General features: G+C 41.7%; 1 protein-coding gene across 2 annotated transcripts in view; it reads left to right on the forward strand.

The window, feature by feature from the left end:
• Positions 1-13,502, forward strand: part of LOC119484129 — a 14,637-nt gene extending 1,135 nt beyond the window's left edge. Inside the window, exons 1-9 of one of the 2 annotated variants that reach the window (XM_037762653.1) lie at positions 816-821; positions 1,481-1,641; positions 1,844-1,926; positions 4,636-4,795; positions 4,920-5,093; positions 5,176-5,307; positions 5,792-6,015; positions 6,211-10,118; positions 12,888-13,502. In XM_037762653.1, coding sequence (XP_037618581.1) covers positions 1,507-1,641; positions 1,844-1,926; positions 4,636-4,795; positions 4,920-5,093; positions 5,176-5,307; positions 5,792-6,015; positions 6,211-10,118; positions 12,888-12,979 — 4,908 coding nt within the window. In that variant the 5' untranslated portion in view covers positions 816-821; positions 1,481-1,506 and the 3' untranslated portion in view covers positions 12,980-13,502. Of the gene's footprint in view, positions 1-815; positions 822-1,480; positions 1,642-1,843; positions 1,927-4,635; positions 4,796-4,919; positions 5,094-5,175; positions 5,308-5,791; positions 6,016-6,210; positions 10,119-12,887 lie in introns of those variants that run through there. The other variant, XM_037762652.1, reaches the window with a different exon arrangement.
• Positions 13,503-14,380: the final 878 nt, after the last annotated feature.

A 14,380-nucleotide genomic window follows, 5' to 3' on the forward strand; every position in this document is an offset into this window, starting at 1 on the left:
TTCCTCGTCTGATTCCTCCTCTGATTCCTCGTCTGATTCCTCCTCTGATTCCTCCTCTGATTCCTCGTCTGATTCCTCCTCTGATTCCTCCTCCTCTGATTCCTCCTCTGATTCCTCCTCTGATTCCTCCTCTGATTCCTCGTCTGATTCCTCCTCTGATTCCTCGTCTGATTCCTCCTCTGATTCCTCCTCCTCTGATTCCTCCTCTGATTCCTCCTCTGATTCCTCGTCTGATTCCTCCTCCTCTGATTCCTCCTCTGATTTCTCCTCTGATTCCTCGTCTGATTCCTCCTCCTCTGATTCCTCCTCTGATTTCTCCTCTGATTCCTCCTCCTCTGATTCCTCCTCTGATTTCTCCTCTGATTCCTCCTCCTCTGATTCCTCCTCTGATTCCTCGTCTGATTCCTCCTCCTCTGATTCCTCCTCTGATTCCTCGTCTGATTCCTCCTCCTCTGATTCCTCCTCTGATTTCTCCTCTGATTCCTCGTCTGATTCCTCCTCCTCTGATTCCTCCTCTGATTCCTCCTCTGATTCCTCCTCTGATTCCTCCTCCTCTGATTCCTCCTCTGATTCCTCCTCTGATTCCTCCTCTGATTCCTCCTCTGATTCCTCCTCCTCTGATTCCTCCTCTGATTCCTCCTCTGATTCCTCCTCTGATTCCTCCTCCTCTGATTCCTCCTCTCTCTCTCGCTTCGTCTGCTGCCACTTGTTTTACTTGATGCACGAGGTGGAAACAGAGAAACAAAGCTTCCACTCTGCTCCGCTGCAGCAGCTCAGAAACACCCTCATTAAACCACATTCAGGATTCATTCAGACGTCTGGTTGAAGACAGGAAGGACAGAATCATTCTAATGGAGCTCTGGAACCAGCAGTCTGTCCTCAGGACGGACAGCTGACAGAAGGTCAGGACATATGTCAATATTAAGGCTGCAGCCATCAGGGAGGACACTGACTCCTGGGGTCATGACCTCTGTACTGAGGTCATGACCCCTGTACTGAGCCTGTAAAGAAGGATGTAATCTAGAACTAGTTGTAATCTAGAGCTAGATGTAATCTAGAGCTAGTTGTAATCTAGAACTAGTTGTAATCTAGAGCTAGATGTAATCTAGAGCTAGTTGTAATCTAGAGCTAGATGTAATCTAGAGCTAGATGTAATCTAGAGCTAGTTGTAATCTAGAACTAGATGTAATCTAGAGCTAGATGTAATCTAGAACTAGTTGTAATCTAGAGCTAGTTGTAATCTAGAACTAGATGTAATCTAAAACTAGATGTAATCTAGAGCTAGTTGTAATCTAGAGCTAGATGTAATCTAGAGCTAGTTGTAATCTAGAGCTAGTTGTAAACTAGAACTAGTTGTAATCTAGAACTAGTTGTAATCTAGAACTAGTTGTAATCTAGAACTAGATGTAATCTAGAGCTAGTTGTAATCTAGAGCTAGTTGTAATCTGGAGCTAGTTCACATCTGATCACTGATCAATAGCTCTGATAGTCCTCTCTGATTGGTGGATGCAGGTTGAGTGTCTGGAGACGGCCAATCAGAGGCTGGAGCGTCAGATCCAGGAGGAGCTGGACAGGAAGTGTCCCAGAGAGCTGAGACGGTTGGACGGACGCCTGAGGACAGCGTCCCTGCTGCGTGACCAGGTGAGCTCATCGAGATACACCAGATGAAGACAAAATAAAGACAAAATAAAGACCAGATAAAGACAAAATAAAAACGTCTCTCTGTCCATCTTTGTATCTCTCTGTCTCTCTCTCTCTCCCTGTCTCTGTCTCCGTCTCTCTCTCCGTCTCTCTCTCCGTCTCTGTATCTCTCTGTCTCTCTCTCTCTCCGTCTCTGTCACAGATCAGTGAGTGTCTCTCGGACCAGGCTCAGGTGAAGCTGCAGCTGCTCAGTGCAGAACTCGCCGTCTTGGACCTCTCTGTCAGGTAGATCCTCACACCTTCATCACCTTCATCACCTTCATCACACTTTCATCACCTTCATCACACCTTCATCACACCTTCATCTCACCTTCATCACCTTCATCACCTTCATCACACTTTCATCACCTTCATCACCTTCATCACCTTCATCACCTTCATCACACCTTCATCACCTTCATCACCTTCATCACCTTCATCACCTTCATCACCTTCATCACCCCTTCATCAAACCTTCATCACACCTTCATCACCCCATCATCACACCTTCATCAACTTCATCACCTTCATCACCTTCATCACCCCTTCATCAAACCTTCATCACACCTTCATCACCCCATCATCACACCTTCATCAACTTCATCACCTTCATCACCTTCATCACCCCTTCATCAAACCTTCATCACACCTTCATCACACCTTCATCACCTTCATCACCTTCATCACACCTTCATCACCTTCATCACCTTCATCACCTTCATCACCTTCATCACACCTTCATCACACTCATCACCTTCATCAACTTCATCACCTTCATCACCTTCATCACCCCTTCATCAAACCTTCATCACACCTTCATCACACCTTCATCACCTTCATCACACCTTCATCACCTTCATCACCTTCATCACACCTTCATCACACCTTCATCAACTTCATCACCTTCATCACCTTCATCACCTTCATCACCCCTTCATCACACCTTCATCAACTTCATCACCTTCATCACCTTCATCACCCCTTCATCAAACCTTCATCACACCTTCATCACACCTTCATCACCTTCATCACACCTTCATCACCTTCATCACCTTCATCACACCTTCATCACACCTTCATCACACCTTCATCACACCTTCATCACCTTCATCACCCCTTCATCAAACCTTCATCACACCTTCATCACACCTTCATCACCTTCATCACCCCTTCATCAAACCTTCATCACACCTTCATCACACCTTCATCACCTTCATCACACCTTCATCACACCTTCATCAACTTCATCACCTTCATCACCCTTCATCACACCTTCATCACACCTTCATCACCTTCATCACACCTTCATCACACCTTCATCAACTTCATCACCTTCATCACCCCTTCATCACACCTTCATCACACCTTCATCACCTTCATCACCTTCATCACACCTTCATCACCTTCATCACACCTTCATCACACCTTCATCAACTTCATCACCTTCATCACCTTCATCACCCCTTCATCAAACCTTCATCACACCTTCATCACACCTTCATCACCTTCATCACACCTTCATCACCTTCATCACCTTCATCACCTTCATCACACCTTCATCACCTTCATCACCTTCAGCACACTTCATCACACCTTCATCACCTTTATCACCTTCATCACACCTTCATCACACCTTCATCACCTTCATCACACCTTCATCACACCTTCATCAACTTCATCACCTTCATCACCTTCATCACCTTCATCACACCTTCATCACCTTCATCACCTTCATCACACCTTCATCACACCATCACCTTCATCACCCCTTCATCAAACCTTCATCACACCTTCATCACACCTTCATCACCTTCATCACCTTCATCACACCTTCATCACCTTCATCACACCTTCATCACACCTTCATCAACTTCATCACCTTCATCACCTTCATCACCCCTTCATCAAACCTTCATCACACCTTCATCACACCTTCATCACCTTCATCACCTTCATCACACCTTCATCACCTTCATCACCTTCATCACCTTCATCACCCCTTCATCACACCTTCATCACACTCATCACCTTCATCAACTTCATCACCTTCATCACCTTCATCACCCCTTCATCAAACCTTCATCACACCTTCATCACACCTTCATCAACTTCATCACCTTCATCACCTTCATCACCTTCATCACCTTCATCACCCCTTCATCAAACCTTCATCACACCTTCATCACACCTTCATCACCTTCATCACCTTCATCACACCTTCATCACCTTCGTCACACCTTCATCACACCTTCATCAACTTCATCACCTTCATCACCTTCATCACCCCTTCATCAAACCTTCATCACACCTTCATCACACCTTCATCAACTTCATCACCTTCATCACCTTCATCACCCCTTCATCAAACCTTCATCACACCTTCATCACACCTTCATCACCTTCATCACCTTCATCACACCTTCATCACCTTCATCACACCTTCATCACACCTTCATCAACTTCATCACCTTCATCACCCCATCATCACACCTTCATCACACCTTCATCACCTTCATCACCTTCATCACACCTTCATCACCTTCATCACACCTTCATCACACCTTCATCAACTTCATCACCTTCATCACCCCTTCATCAAACCTTCATCACACCTTCATCACACCTTCATCACCTTCATCACCTTCATCACACCTTCATCACCTTCATCACCTTCATCACCTTCATCACACCTTCATCACCTTCATCACCTTCAGCACACTTCATCACACCTTCATCACCTTCATCACCTTCATCACCTTCATCACACCTTCATCACCTTCATCACACCTTCATCACACCTTCATCACACCTTCATCACCTTCATCACCTTCATCACCTTCATCACACCTTCATCACCTTCATCACACCTTCAGCACACCTTCAGCACACCTTCATCACCTTCATCACACCTCCATGACATGTAGCCGTATCCCATCATGCTTTGCTGTTGAACAGGTGTGAAAGGGAGCTTGAGCGTCGGGGAGGTGTGGAGGCGGAGCTTAGTGACCTGAGGCTGCTGGAGGAGGTGCTGAAGGTCCACATACTGCCGGAGCTCCAGACTCTGATGAACCATCAAACACAGCGACTGATGGAGCTGCAGATACGACACCGACAGGTAAGACCAGAACCAGAACCAGAACCAGAACCAGAACCAGAACCAGAACCAGAACCAGAACCAGAACTCACCTGGATTATTCTAAAGTAAAGGTCTGCATCATGTTTCCTGTCTACCTGTCCAGGACACGCAGGGTCTCCTGGCCCAGGTGTCAGGGGGCGTCGCCGTGGAGATGCAGAGTGCTGGGTCCTCAGACCTGGTCCAGCAGCTGGACGACCTGAGACGGACGAGTGTGACGCTGCTCAACCAGAACCAGAACCAGAACCAGAACCAGAACCAGTGCTGGTTCAATGCCCAGGTTAATATCTACAACACGCTCTTATTCTGAAATCAATGAAGCACTAGCTGGTATTAAATGTTCTGTGACCTCACTTCATCAGGGGTCCATGTTGACTTCCCCACCGGTGACCTTTGACCCTCCAGCGGGGTCAGAGGTCATCCAGACCGAGCTGGAGGAGATGAGGAGAACAACAGCGACTCTGGAGGAGGAGCTGAACCACCTGCGGGATCAGGTAGGAGGAAGTGTAGACCTGGATGAGGGGTTCAGGTAGGAGGGAGGGAGTGTAGACCTGGATGAGGGGGTTCAGGTAGGAGGAGTGTAGACCTGGATGAGGGGGTTCAGGTAGGAGGGAGGGAGTGTAGACCTGGATGAGGGGGTTCAGGTAGGAGGAGTGTAGACCTGGATGAGGGGGTTCAGGTAGGAGGAGTGTAGACCTGGATGAGGGGGTTCAGGTAGGAGGAGTGTAGACCTGGATGAGGGGGTTCAGGTAGGAGGGAGTGTAGACCTGGATGAGGGGTTCAGGTAGGAGGGAGGGAGTGTAGACCTGGATGAGGGGTTCAGGTAGGAGGAGTGTAGACCTGGATGAGGGGGTTCAGGTAGGAGGAGTGTAGACCTGGATGAGGGGGTTCAGGTAGGAGGAGTGTAGACCTGGATGAGGGGGTAGAGCTGCAGAAGAAGGACCACTAACATACAGCGGTGTCTCTGTGTCTGAGTAGAACCTGGTGTTGGAGACTGCTGGTCTGGAGCAGACCGAGTCCTTCATCCAGCAGCTGGTGGTCCTGCAGCAGAGAGCAGACGGTCTGTGCAGAGACCTGGACTCAGTGCTGCTGTCTGCAGCTCAGCAGACTGAAGACCACCAGGTCCTGCTGGACGCCAAGAGCCGACTGGAGACCCAGATACAGGACTACAGGAGGCTGCTGGATGGACTGAGACCACAGGGGTAAAGAGATGATCACTTCCTGTTAGTGGAGGGAACCAGAGAGATGATCACTTCCTGTTAGTGGAGGGAACCAGAGAGATGATCACTTCCTGTTAGTGGAGGGAACCAGGGAGATGATCACTTCCTTGTTTGTACCTTTGTGCCTTGAACAATAATGTCTGGTCAGTTCTTCTTCTGATTGTCTTTTGTTCGTAGGTTCGCAGGTCTTCAGCCGGCGGCTAACGTCACATCTTTCTGTGCTCCGACCAGACCGTCTGCCTTCAGGAGAAACATCACAGCGAACATCACAACCCGCGTTCAGGGAGGAAATCTCAGGATGACGACGGGTGTCTCTAGAAGCCACGTCGGCACTATCAGACAAACGCCTGTAATGGCCACGCTCTCAGAACCAGTGACCACAGTCCAGTCCATCAGGGTCCACAGCAAACAGCCAAAGAACTCACCAGTGAGATCCATCAACACCTCAAATCTGACCGGCTCATTTCACAAGGCTGAAAACCAGAGAACAGGAGCTGTGAAGGAATCAGTGACTGTCAGTGCGCTGATCAACAGGCAGAGCAGTCCTGTGGAGGATAAAGTCCACACTAGAGATTGTGATATGCTGAGCTCATCGATGGATAGGATTCAGATGAGTTTAAAAGAAGGAGCTGTTGTCAAGGAGATTAATTCTGCACAAGGAATCACCACATTGGTTCCTGACACACAATCTGCCAGGAGTGCTGCTGCTCAGGCAAAACCACAACGTTTTACCGCCAAACAAACTACCACAGAAGCTGGTTTACAGGTTACTAAAACAGAAACAAACATTCAAACAGAGATCACCAAAACCAGTCTTTGTGCAGAACAAGGACCACATCTTGTAACACACACAACAACAACAACTGAAACCAGCAAAGGAACTGCTGCAGAGGTAAAGAAAGAGACAGAAGCTGAAATGGAAATGGACTTCACTGAGGTCTCCGTCCAGGCTAAGAACCAGGATCCTGCACAGGTTGTGTCTTTGAGTTTGGAGACTCCAGCAGAAGCTGTCTTGGATGCAGGAGAAGGTGCCGTTACAGCGTCCATTGTCTCTGAATCTCTTCTTAGGTTTGCGGAGGCTCAGGGGAAGGTCTCTGGTGAGTCGACCCAGATCAAGGACAAGGACATAGATAGAGAAGGAAAGAAGGGAGAAGACGTAGAAGAAGGTACGTTGTCCAATGAATCCGATAGCGAACCAAACAAAGTGATGTTGGATGCTGATATGAAGTCCGGTGTTGCAGCAGCTTCATCCAGTAACCCAGACAACCTCGAAATTAAAACTGCAAGTACAGAGATTTTGAAGAAAGTTGAATTAGAAGTGAACGAAGGGAAGGTTATCGATGGTTGCCATGATACCAACGGGGTGAAGGTGGACCCTACCGAGTCAGACAATGAGATCATTCATCTAGCAGGTCAAGAAGAACTGATGAGTACCACAAAGTCACAGAAGTCTGTAAGTCTCACAGATTCTGGTGTGGCTTTGAGTTCTTCTGACCATGAAGACATTTTGAGTCCAAGTGAAGCTCATGTATTCATGAGCCCAACGAAGGAGTCCACATGCTCGAATCCAGAAACATGTCTGAGCCCGCTGGAGACGGAGGTGGAGACGGAGGTGGAGACGGAGGTGAAGACGGAGCTGGAGACGGAGGTGGAGACGAAGGTTGAGACGGAGGTGGAGACGAAGGTGGAGACGGAGGTGGAGACGGAGGTGCAGACGGAGGTGGAGACGGAGGTGGAGACGGAGATGGAGACGGAGGTGGAGACGGTGGTGGAGATGGAGCTGGAGACGGAGCTGGAGACGGAGGTGGAGACGAAGGTGGAGACGGAGGTGGGGACGGAGGTGGGGACGGAGGTGGAGATGGAGATGGAGATGGAGATGGAGCTGGAGATGGAGGTGGAGACGGAGGTGTTAATGAGCATGACGGATCAAGTGTTTCGCCCGGTTGATCCAGAGGAGCGTGTTCGAAGTCCTGATTCTCTTCTGAGTCCAAATGACCCAGAAATGTTTCTCAGTCCAAAAGACTGTTTGAGTCCAGTGGAGGCTAAAGGGTGTCTGAGTCCAAACGGTGAAGAAGAGGACGAGGAAGTATGCCTGAATCTAACTGAGGCAAACGCACACGTGAGACCAGTGGAGAAATACATCCTCTCTACTAAAGAGGAAGGCCGGTCGCTGTCTTTCAGCAGAGGTCCAGCTCTGCCGGAGGAGGACAGAAAAAGGAAAGTCAACATTTCAGAGAGAGATGGGGACAGTTTGTGTTTTGGATCATTTGAAGGTAACAAAAGAAGTCGAGGTACTCTGAATGGTACAAACATAAGTTCTGGATCAACCGGTGGAGGGATCGGCCTTCAGCTGAGCGGCGGTCTCGGAGGCTCGGAGTTCGGAGGGCGTAGTATTATAGCAGAGAAAGAGGAACAGCTTGGTTTCAGAGGCCTGTATCGGAGAAGTCCCAGAGACAGTCAACAAGTGTCTGTTAAGTCAGCTAGCTTTGGAAGTGTCCCTGCCAATGGAGGAACTACCTTTAGCGGTGTGGCTAGTAATTCAGGAGGTAGAGGTATGGCTAGTGATCTGGCAACTAGTCTTGGTGGTATGGCTGCTGGTTTATCCGGTGCATTAAGCGGTAATACAGAAGCTACAGCAGAAGTACAGGGACGATTCAGGCGTGGCAGTGGAGACTGGATGGTTTATGGTAGCAGTCTGGGACGTACAAGTACGACCTTACCCAGCACAGGAGGCAAAGAAAGTCCATCAGGAGCCACGCTCCCTGCAACAGGCCAACCAGAAACAGGGAGGTTCAACAGTAGAGGAAGTGGAGAGTGGGTAGGTTATGGCGGCAGTCTTGGGCGTAAGAGCAGCCTGGATGGTGGTATTAGTGGAAAAGGCCCATCAGTGGCCACAAGCCCACGAGAAACAGGGAGATACAGAGGTAGAGGAAGTGGAGAGTGGGCGGTTTATGGCGGCAGTCTTGGGCGTAAGAGCAGCTTGCCCATAACAGGAAGTGAAGAAGTAATCATAGCCCCTGTAATGAGTCCGCCAGACACGAGGAGGTACGGTAGCGGTGGGAGTGGAGAGCAAATGGTTTACAGCGGCAGTCTTAAACGCAGCGATAGCTTACCCATCGCTGAGAGTAGAGAAAGACAGTCAGCGGCCATGCACCTGCCAACGAGCCCGCCGGACACAGGGAGGTTTGGTAGCAGAGGGAGTGGAGAGTGGAGAGTCTACGGGGGGAGTACTGGACGTATGAGTGGCGTCGCTGGCAGCGACAGCTTACCCAACGCAGACATTCAACTACCAACAAGCCCACCAGGACCACCAAGAGCACGGAGGTTCGGCAGCGGCGATAGTGGAGAGTGGAGAGTTTATGGTGGCTGTAATGCAGACAGGGTCAGTGCCGGCGGCAATTATGGTCAAGTCATAAGTCCGCCAAGTAGCTACACAGGTAGTGGACCAAGATGGAGTAGTGCTAGTAGTGGTGGCAGGCTGAGCTCAGGTAGTGTTGTTAGGCGCAGTAGCAGCGTAGGTAGCGGTGGTCTGTTGAGTAGCTCCGGTAGCGGCAGCAAGCTCAGCAGCTCATCCAGGTCCAGCAGCTCTGGGAGATTTGCTAGAACTGGCAGCGGCGAATCAAAACCCGTCTACAGCTCAGCTAGCGGACGCAGGAGCACCGCGGGGAGTGCAGGGCGACCAGCTGGAGGAGGGACGACCGGCAGCCAAAGAGCCGCGAGCCCTGGGGGGAGGGTGAGTGTGGGGAGCGGCGGGTGGCTGAGCGGTTCAACAGCTGGCCGGAGCCCCGGGGGCGGGGCTAAACCCAGCAGTGCAGGTAGCAGCGACAGAATCAGCAGCCAAACCGGTGGAAGGATCAGCAGCTCCTCTGGGTCAGGGAGGACCAGTAGCACGAGGGGGAGGGTCATCAGCAGCAGTGACCGGCCAATCAGGAGCACCGGCAGCGGAGCCGGAAGCAACACGCAGAGAATCAGTGTGTGTAAGATGGCGGCGCTGTCGATCTCTGCAGCGGGGAGGGAGAGAAGTCAGGACGGACAACGGCAACAACAACAACAACAACAACAACAACAACAACAACAGGCTGCAGGTGAGAACAGCTTTTTTATATTCACAACAACAACAACACGTCCAAGACAGAAACGCAGAGTGCTGCTCTGTAAAACACAGAATTAAAAAACAGACGTATAACGTTATATATAACTGATGGATAAATCCTGATGAAGTGAAGGTTGAAGGTTGCATCCCTCCGACAACCAGTCTAGTGTCAGTTTACATCCACGTCTGTCCAAAACGTCATCACTCCATCATTTCATCCTGTTAGTCAAGGGGTCAGGGGTCAGGAGTCAGGGGTCAGAGGTCAGAGGTCAGAGTTCAGCAACCTTTACTATCTAAAGAGACATTTTAGGCAAAAAGAAAAAAATTAAATCTGTCTGGAGCCGCTAAACATGTGATCACTGTGATGAAGGTAACACAGTTTATAGTCTCAGTATATAGTATATCAGTCTAATGCAGTGAGGGCCAAAGAGACAATATACTACGGAGTATTAGGGCCACATTGAGGGAAACAACATCTGAGATTTACACAATAAAGTCACAATATTACGAGAATAAAGTCATAACTTTACAAGAAAAAAATAAAATAACAGGTAAAATGACTACTTTATAATATTCTGACTTCATTGTGTAAATCTCAGATTTATTTATTTCCTCAATGTGTTCCTAATACTCCGTCGTCCCGTCGTCCCGTCGTCCCGTCGTCCCGTCGTACCATAGACCTACAACTATGATCAATACACATGAACATGTAAACAAAGAGCAGTTCTTCATTTCCATGTTTAAACCTCCACAGAGGAGCTGAGAGACCTCTGACCTCTGACCTCTGTGTTAGACATAAGTGGGAAATTGTCAAAATGATCATATAAATATTTATGTAGTGAGATCACAGCGACCTTTAACCACCAACATCTACTCAGTTCATCTCTGAGTCCAGGTGGACGTTTGTGTCTAATCTGAAGAAAGTCCCTCCAGGCGTTCTTTGAGATATTATATTGTTATATTATTATATTATTATATTATTATATTGTTATATTATTATGTTATTATGTTATTATATTGTTATATTGTTATATTATTATATTATTATATCATTATGTTATTATATTATTATATTATCATATTATTCTATGATTATATTATTATATTGTTATATTATTATATTATTATATTATCATATTATTCTATGATTATATTATTATATTGTTATATTATTATATTATTATATTATTATATTGTTATATTATTATGTTATTATGTTATTATATTGTTATATTGTTATATTATTATATTATTATATCATTATGTTATTATATTATTATATTATCATATTATTCTATGATTATATTATTATATTGTTATATTATTATATTATTATATTATTATATTGTTATATTATTATATTATTATATTATTCTATGATTATATTATTATATTATCATATTATTATATTATTATATTATTCTATGATTATATTATTATATTATTATATTATTATATTGTTATATTATTCTATGATTATATTATTATATTATCATATTATTATATTATTATATTAAAATATTATTATATTATTCTATGATTATATTATTATATTATTATATTATTATATTATTATATTGTTATATTATTCTATGATTATATTATTATATTATCATATTATTATATTATTATATTATTATATGATTATATTATTCTATTATTCTATGATTATATTATTATATTGTTATATTATTCTATGATTATATTATTATATTATTATATTATTATATGATTATATTATTATATTATTATATTATTATATGATTATATTATTATATTATTATATTATTATATTATTATATTATTATATTGTTATATTATTATATTATATTATTATATTGTTATATTATATTATTATATTGTTATATTATATTATTATATTATTATATTATATTATTATTATATTATTATATTATTATATTATTATATTGTTATATTATTATATTATTATATTATTATATTATTATATTATTATATTTATATTATTATATTATCATATTATTATATTATTATATTATTATATTGTTATATTATTCTATGATTATATTATTATATTATTATATTATTATATGATTATATTATTATATTATTATATTATTATATTATTATATTATTATATTGTTATATTATTATATTATTATATTATTATATTATTCTATGATTATATTATTATATTGTTATATTATTCTATGATTATATTATTATATTATCATATTATTATATTATTATATTATTATATTATTATATTGTTATATTATTATATTATTATATTATTATATTATTATATTATTCTATGATTATATTATTATATTATCATATTATTATATTATTATATTATTATATTGTTATATTATTCTATGATTATATTATTATATTATCATATTATTATATTATTATATTATTATATTGTTATATTATTATGTTATCATGTTATTATATTGTTATATTGTTATATTATTATATTATTATATCATTATGTTATTATATTATTCTATGATTATATTATACATTTCTTTCTGTAGCTGATCTCCAGATCGGCTGAATTAGCTTCTTTTGCTTAAACATTTACAGAATGTTGACATCAGAACGTTTTCTATCAGAACGTTTTAAACTCAGCAGCTTTTAATGTATTTCTTTAAATATTCAAATGAAATGAATAAACACAACGATGCTCTGTCCACCTGTCACTGTGTTATATATATATATATATATATATATATATACTGTATATAGTAATAAAGAATCCTCCCTTCTGGCGCAGCGTCTTCTCCTCTCGTCCAGCGCTGGCTGACCCAAGGTGTCGGGGTCACGAGTGGCGAACCCGACGGCCTCGATGACATCATGCGTCTCTGATTGGATGACTGGGGAGGAACGGAGTGACATCATCATCCTTTAATATTCATCTTCCTCTGGAATATGTTCATCTGTTTGTTTTAAATGGAATCAATTGATTAAAGTTATAATGAATAATACAAACATTCAGGTGGAAATCACATCACAAACACTGTGTAGTTTATTCATATTATTATTAATAATATTATTAATAATAATAATAATATTAATAATAGATTTTATTTGGTTTAAGCTTTACTGATTATTTTAAGAGACTCATAATCAGCTCTTCAGTTTCATGTTCTCTTGTCTTATTGTCTCTTTAAGTTGAACTTGTTTTAATGGTGGGTAATATTAATAACAGTTTTGGTATCTCCGTGTCTGTTTCACCATATAATCAATAATATCAATAATCAATATTCAGCCTGTTCAGTTTAAACTTTATAAACCTGTGGTCCTGTAGTTTCTGTTTCTCATCACGGTTCTGTTTGAAACATCTAAGCTGTACATTAATATCTGCAAATAAAGATGATCAATAAACCCACTCCTGTTTGCCTTTATTATTATTATTATAATTATAATAACTTTATTATTATTATTATAATTATAATAACTTTATTATTATTATTATAGTTATAATAATAATAATAATAATCATTATTATAATAATAATAATAAAGTTATTATAATTATAATAACTTTATTATTATTATTATAGTTATAATAATAATAATAATAATCATTATTATAATAATAATAATAAAGTTATTATAATTATAATAATAATAAAGTTATTATAATTATAATAACTTTATTATTATTATTATAATTATAATAACTTTATTATTATTATTATAGTTATAATAATAATAATAATAATCATTATTATAATAATAATAACTGTAATAGTAGTAATAATAATAGTAATAATAATAGTAATAGTACTAATAATAATAATAATAATAAAAATAATAATAACAATAATTATAATAATAATAATAGTTATAGTAGTAATAATAACAACAACAACAACAACAACATATATATATATATATATATATATATATATATTCTATCATTAGAGTCTTAAAGTATTAAACTGACTGTTGGACTGATGATGAAGGATCATAGAGAAGGGTTCTACCTGGATGTTCTACCAGCAGAACCACAGTGATATTAAACTACATGAGAAGGGTTCCTGTAGAGAAGGGTTCTACCTGGATGTTCTCACATGGTTGGATGGATGTTCTACCAGCAGGTGGCAGCAGAACCACAGTGATACTAAACTAAAGTCTCAGGAGGAACTTGTAGTGTTGTTCTCCGTTCACCTGTCAGAGAGTCTGAGAACCCAGCTGATAGAACCACATGGAGGACGGAACCGGACGGAACCACCAGTAGATGAATACATAAATAAATGCAGAC

The sequence above is a fragment of the Sebastes umbrosus genome (genome assembly GCF_015220745.1).
Source record: "Sebastes umbrosus isolate fSebUmb1 chromosome 14 unlocalized genomic scaffold, fSebUmb1.pri SUPER_14_unloc_1, whole genome shotgun sequence".
In the NCBI taxonomy this organism is placed as follows: Eukaryota; Metazoa; Chordata; class Actinopteri; order Perciformes; family Sebastidae; genus Sebastes; species Sebastes umbrosus.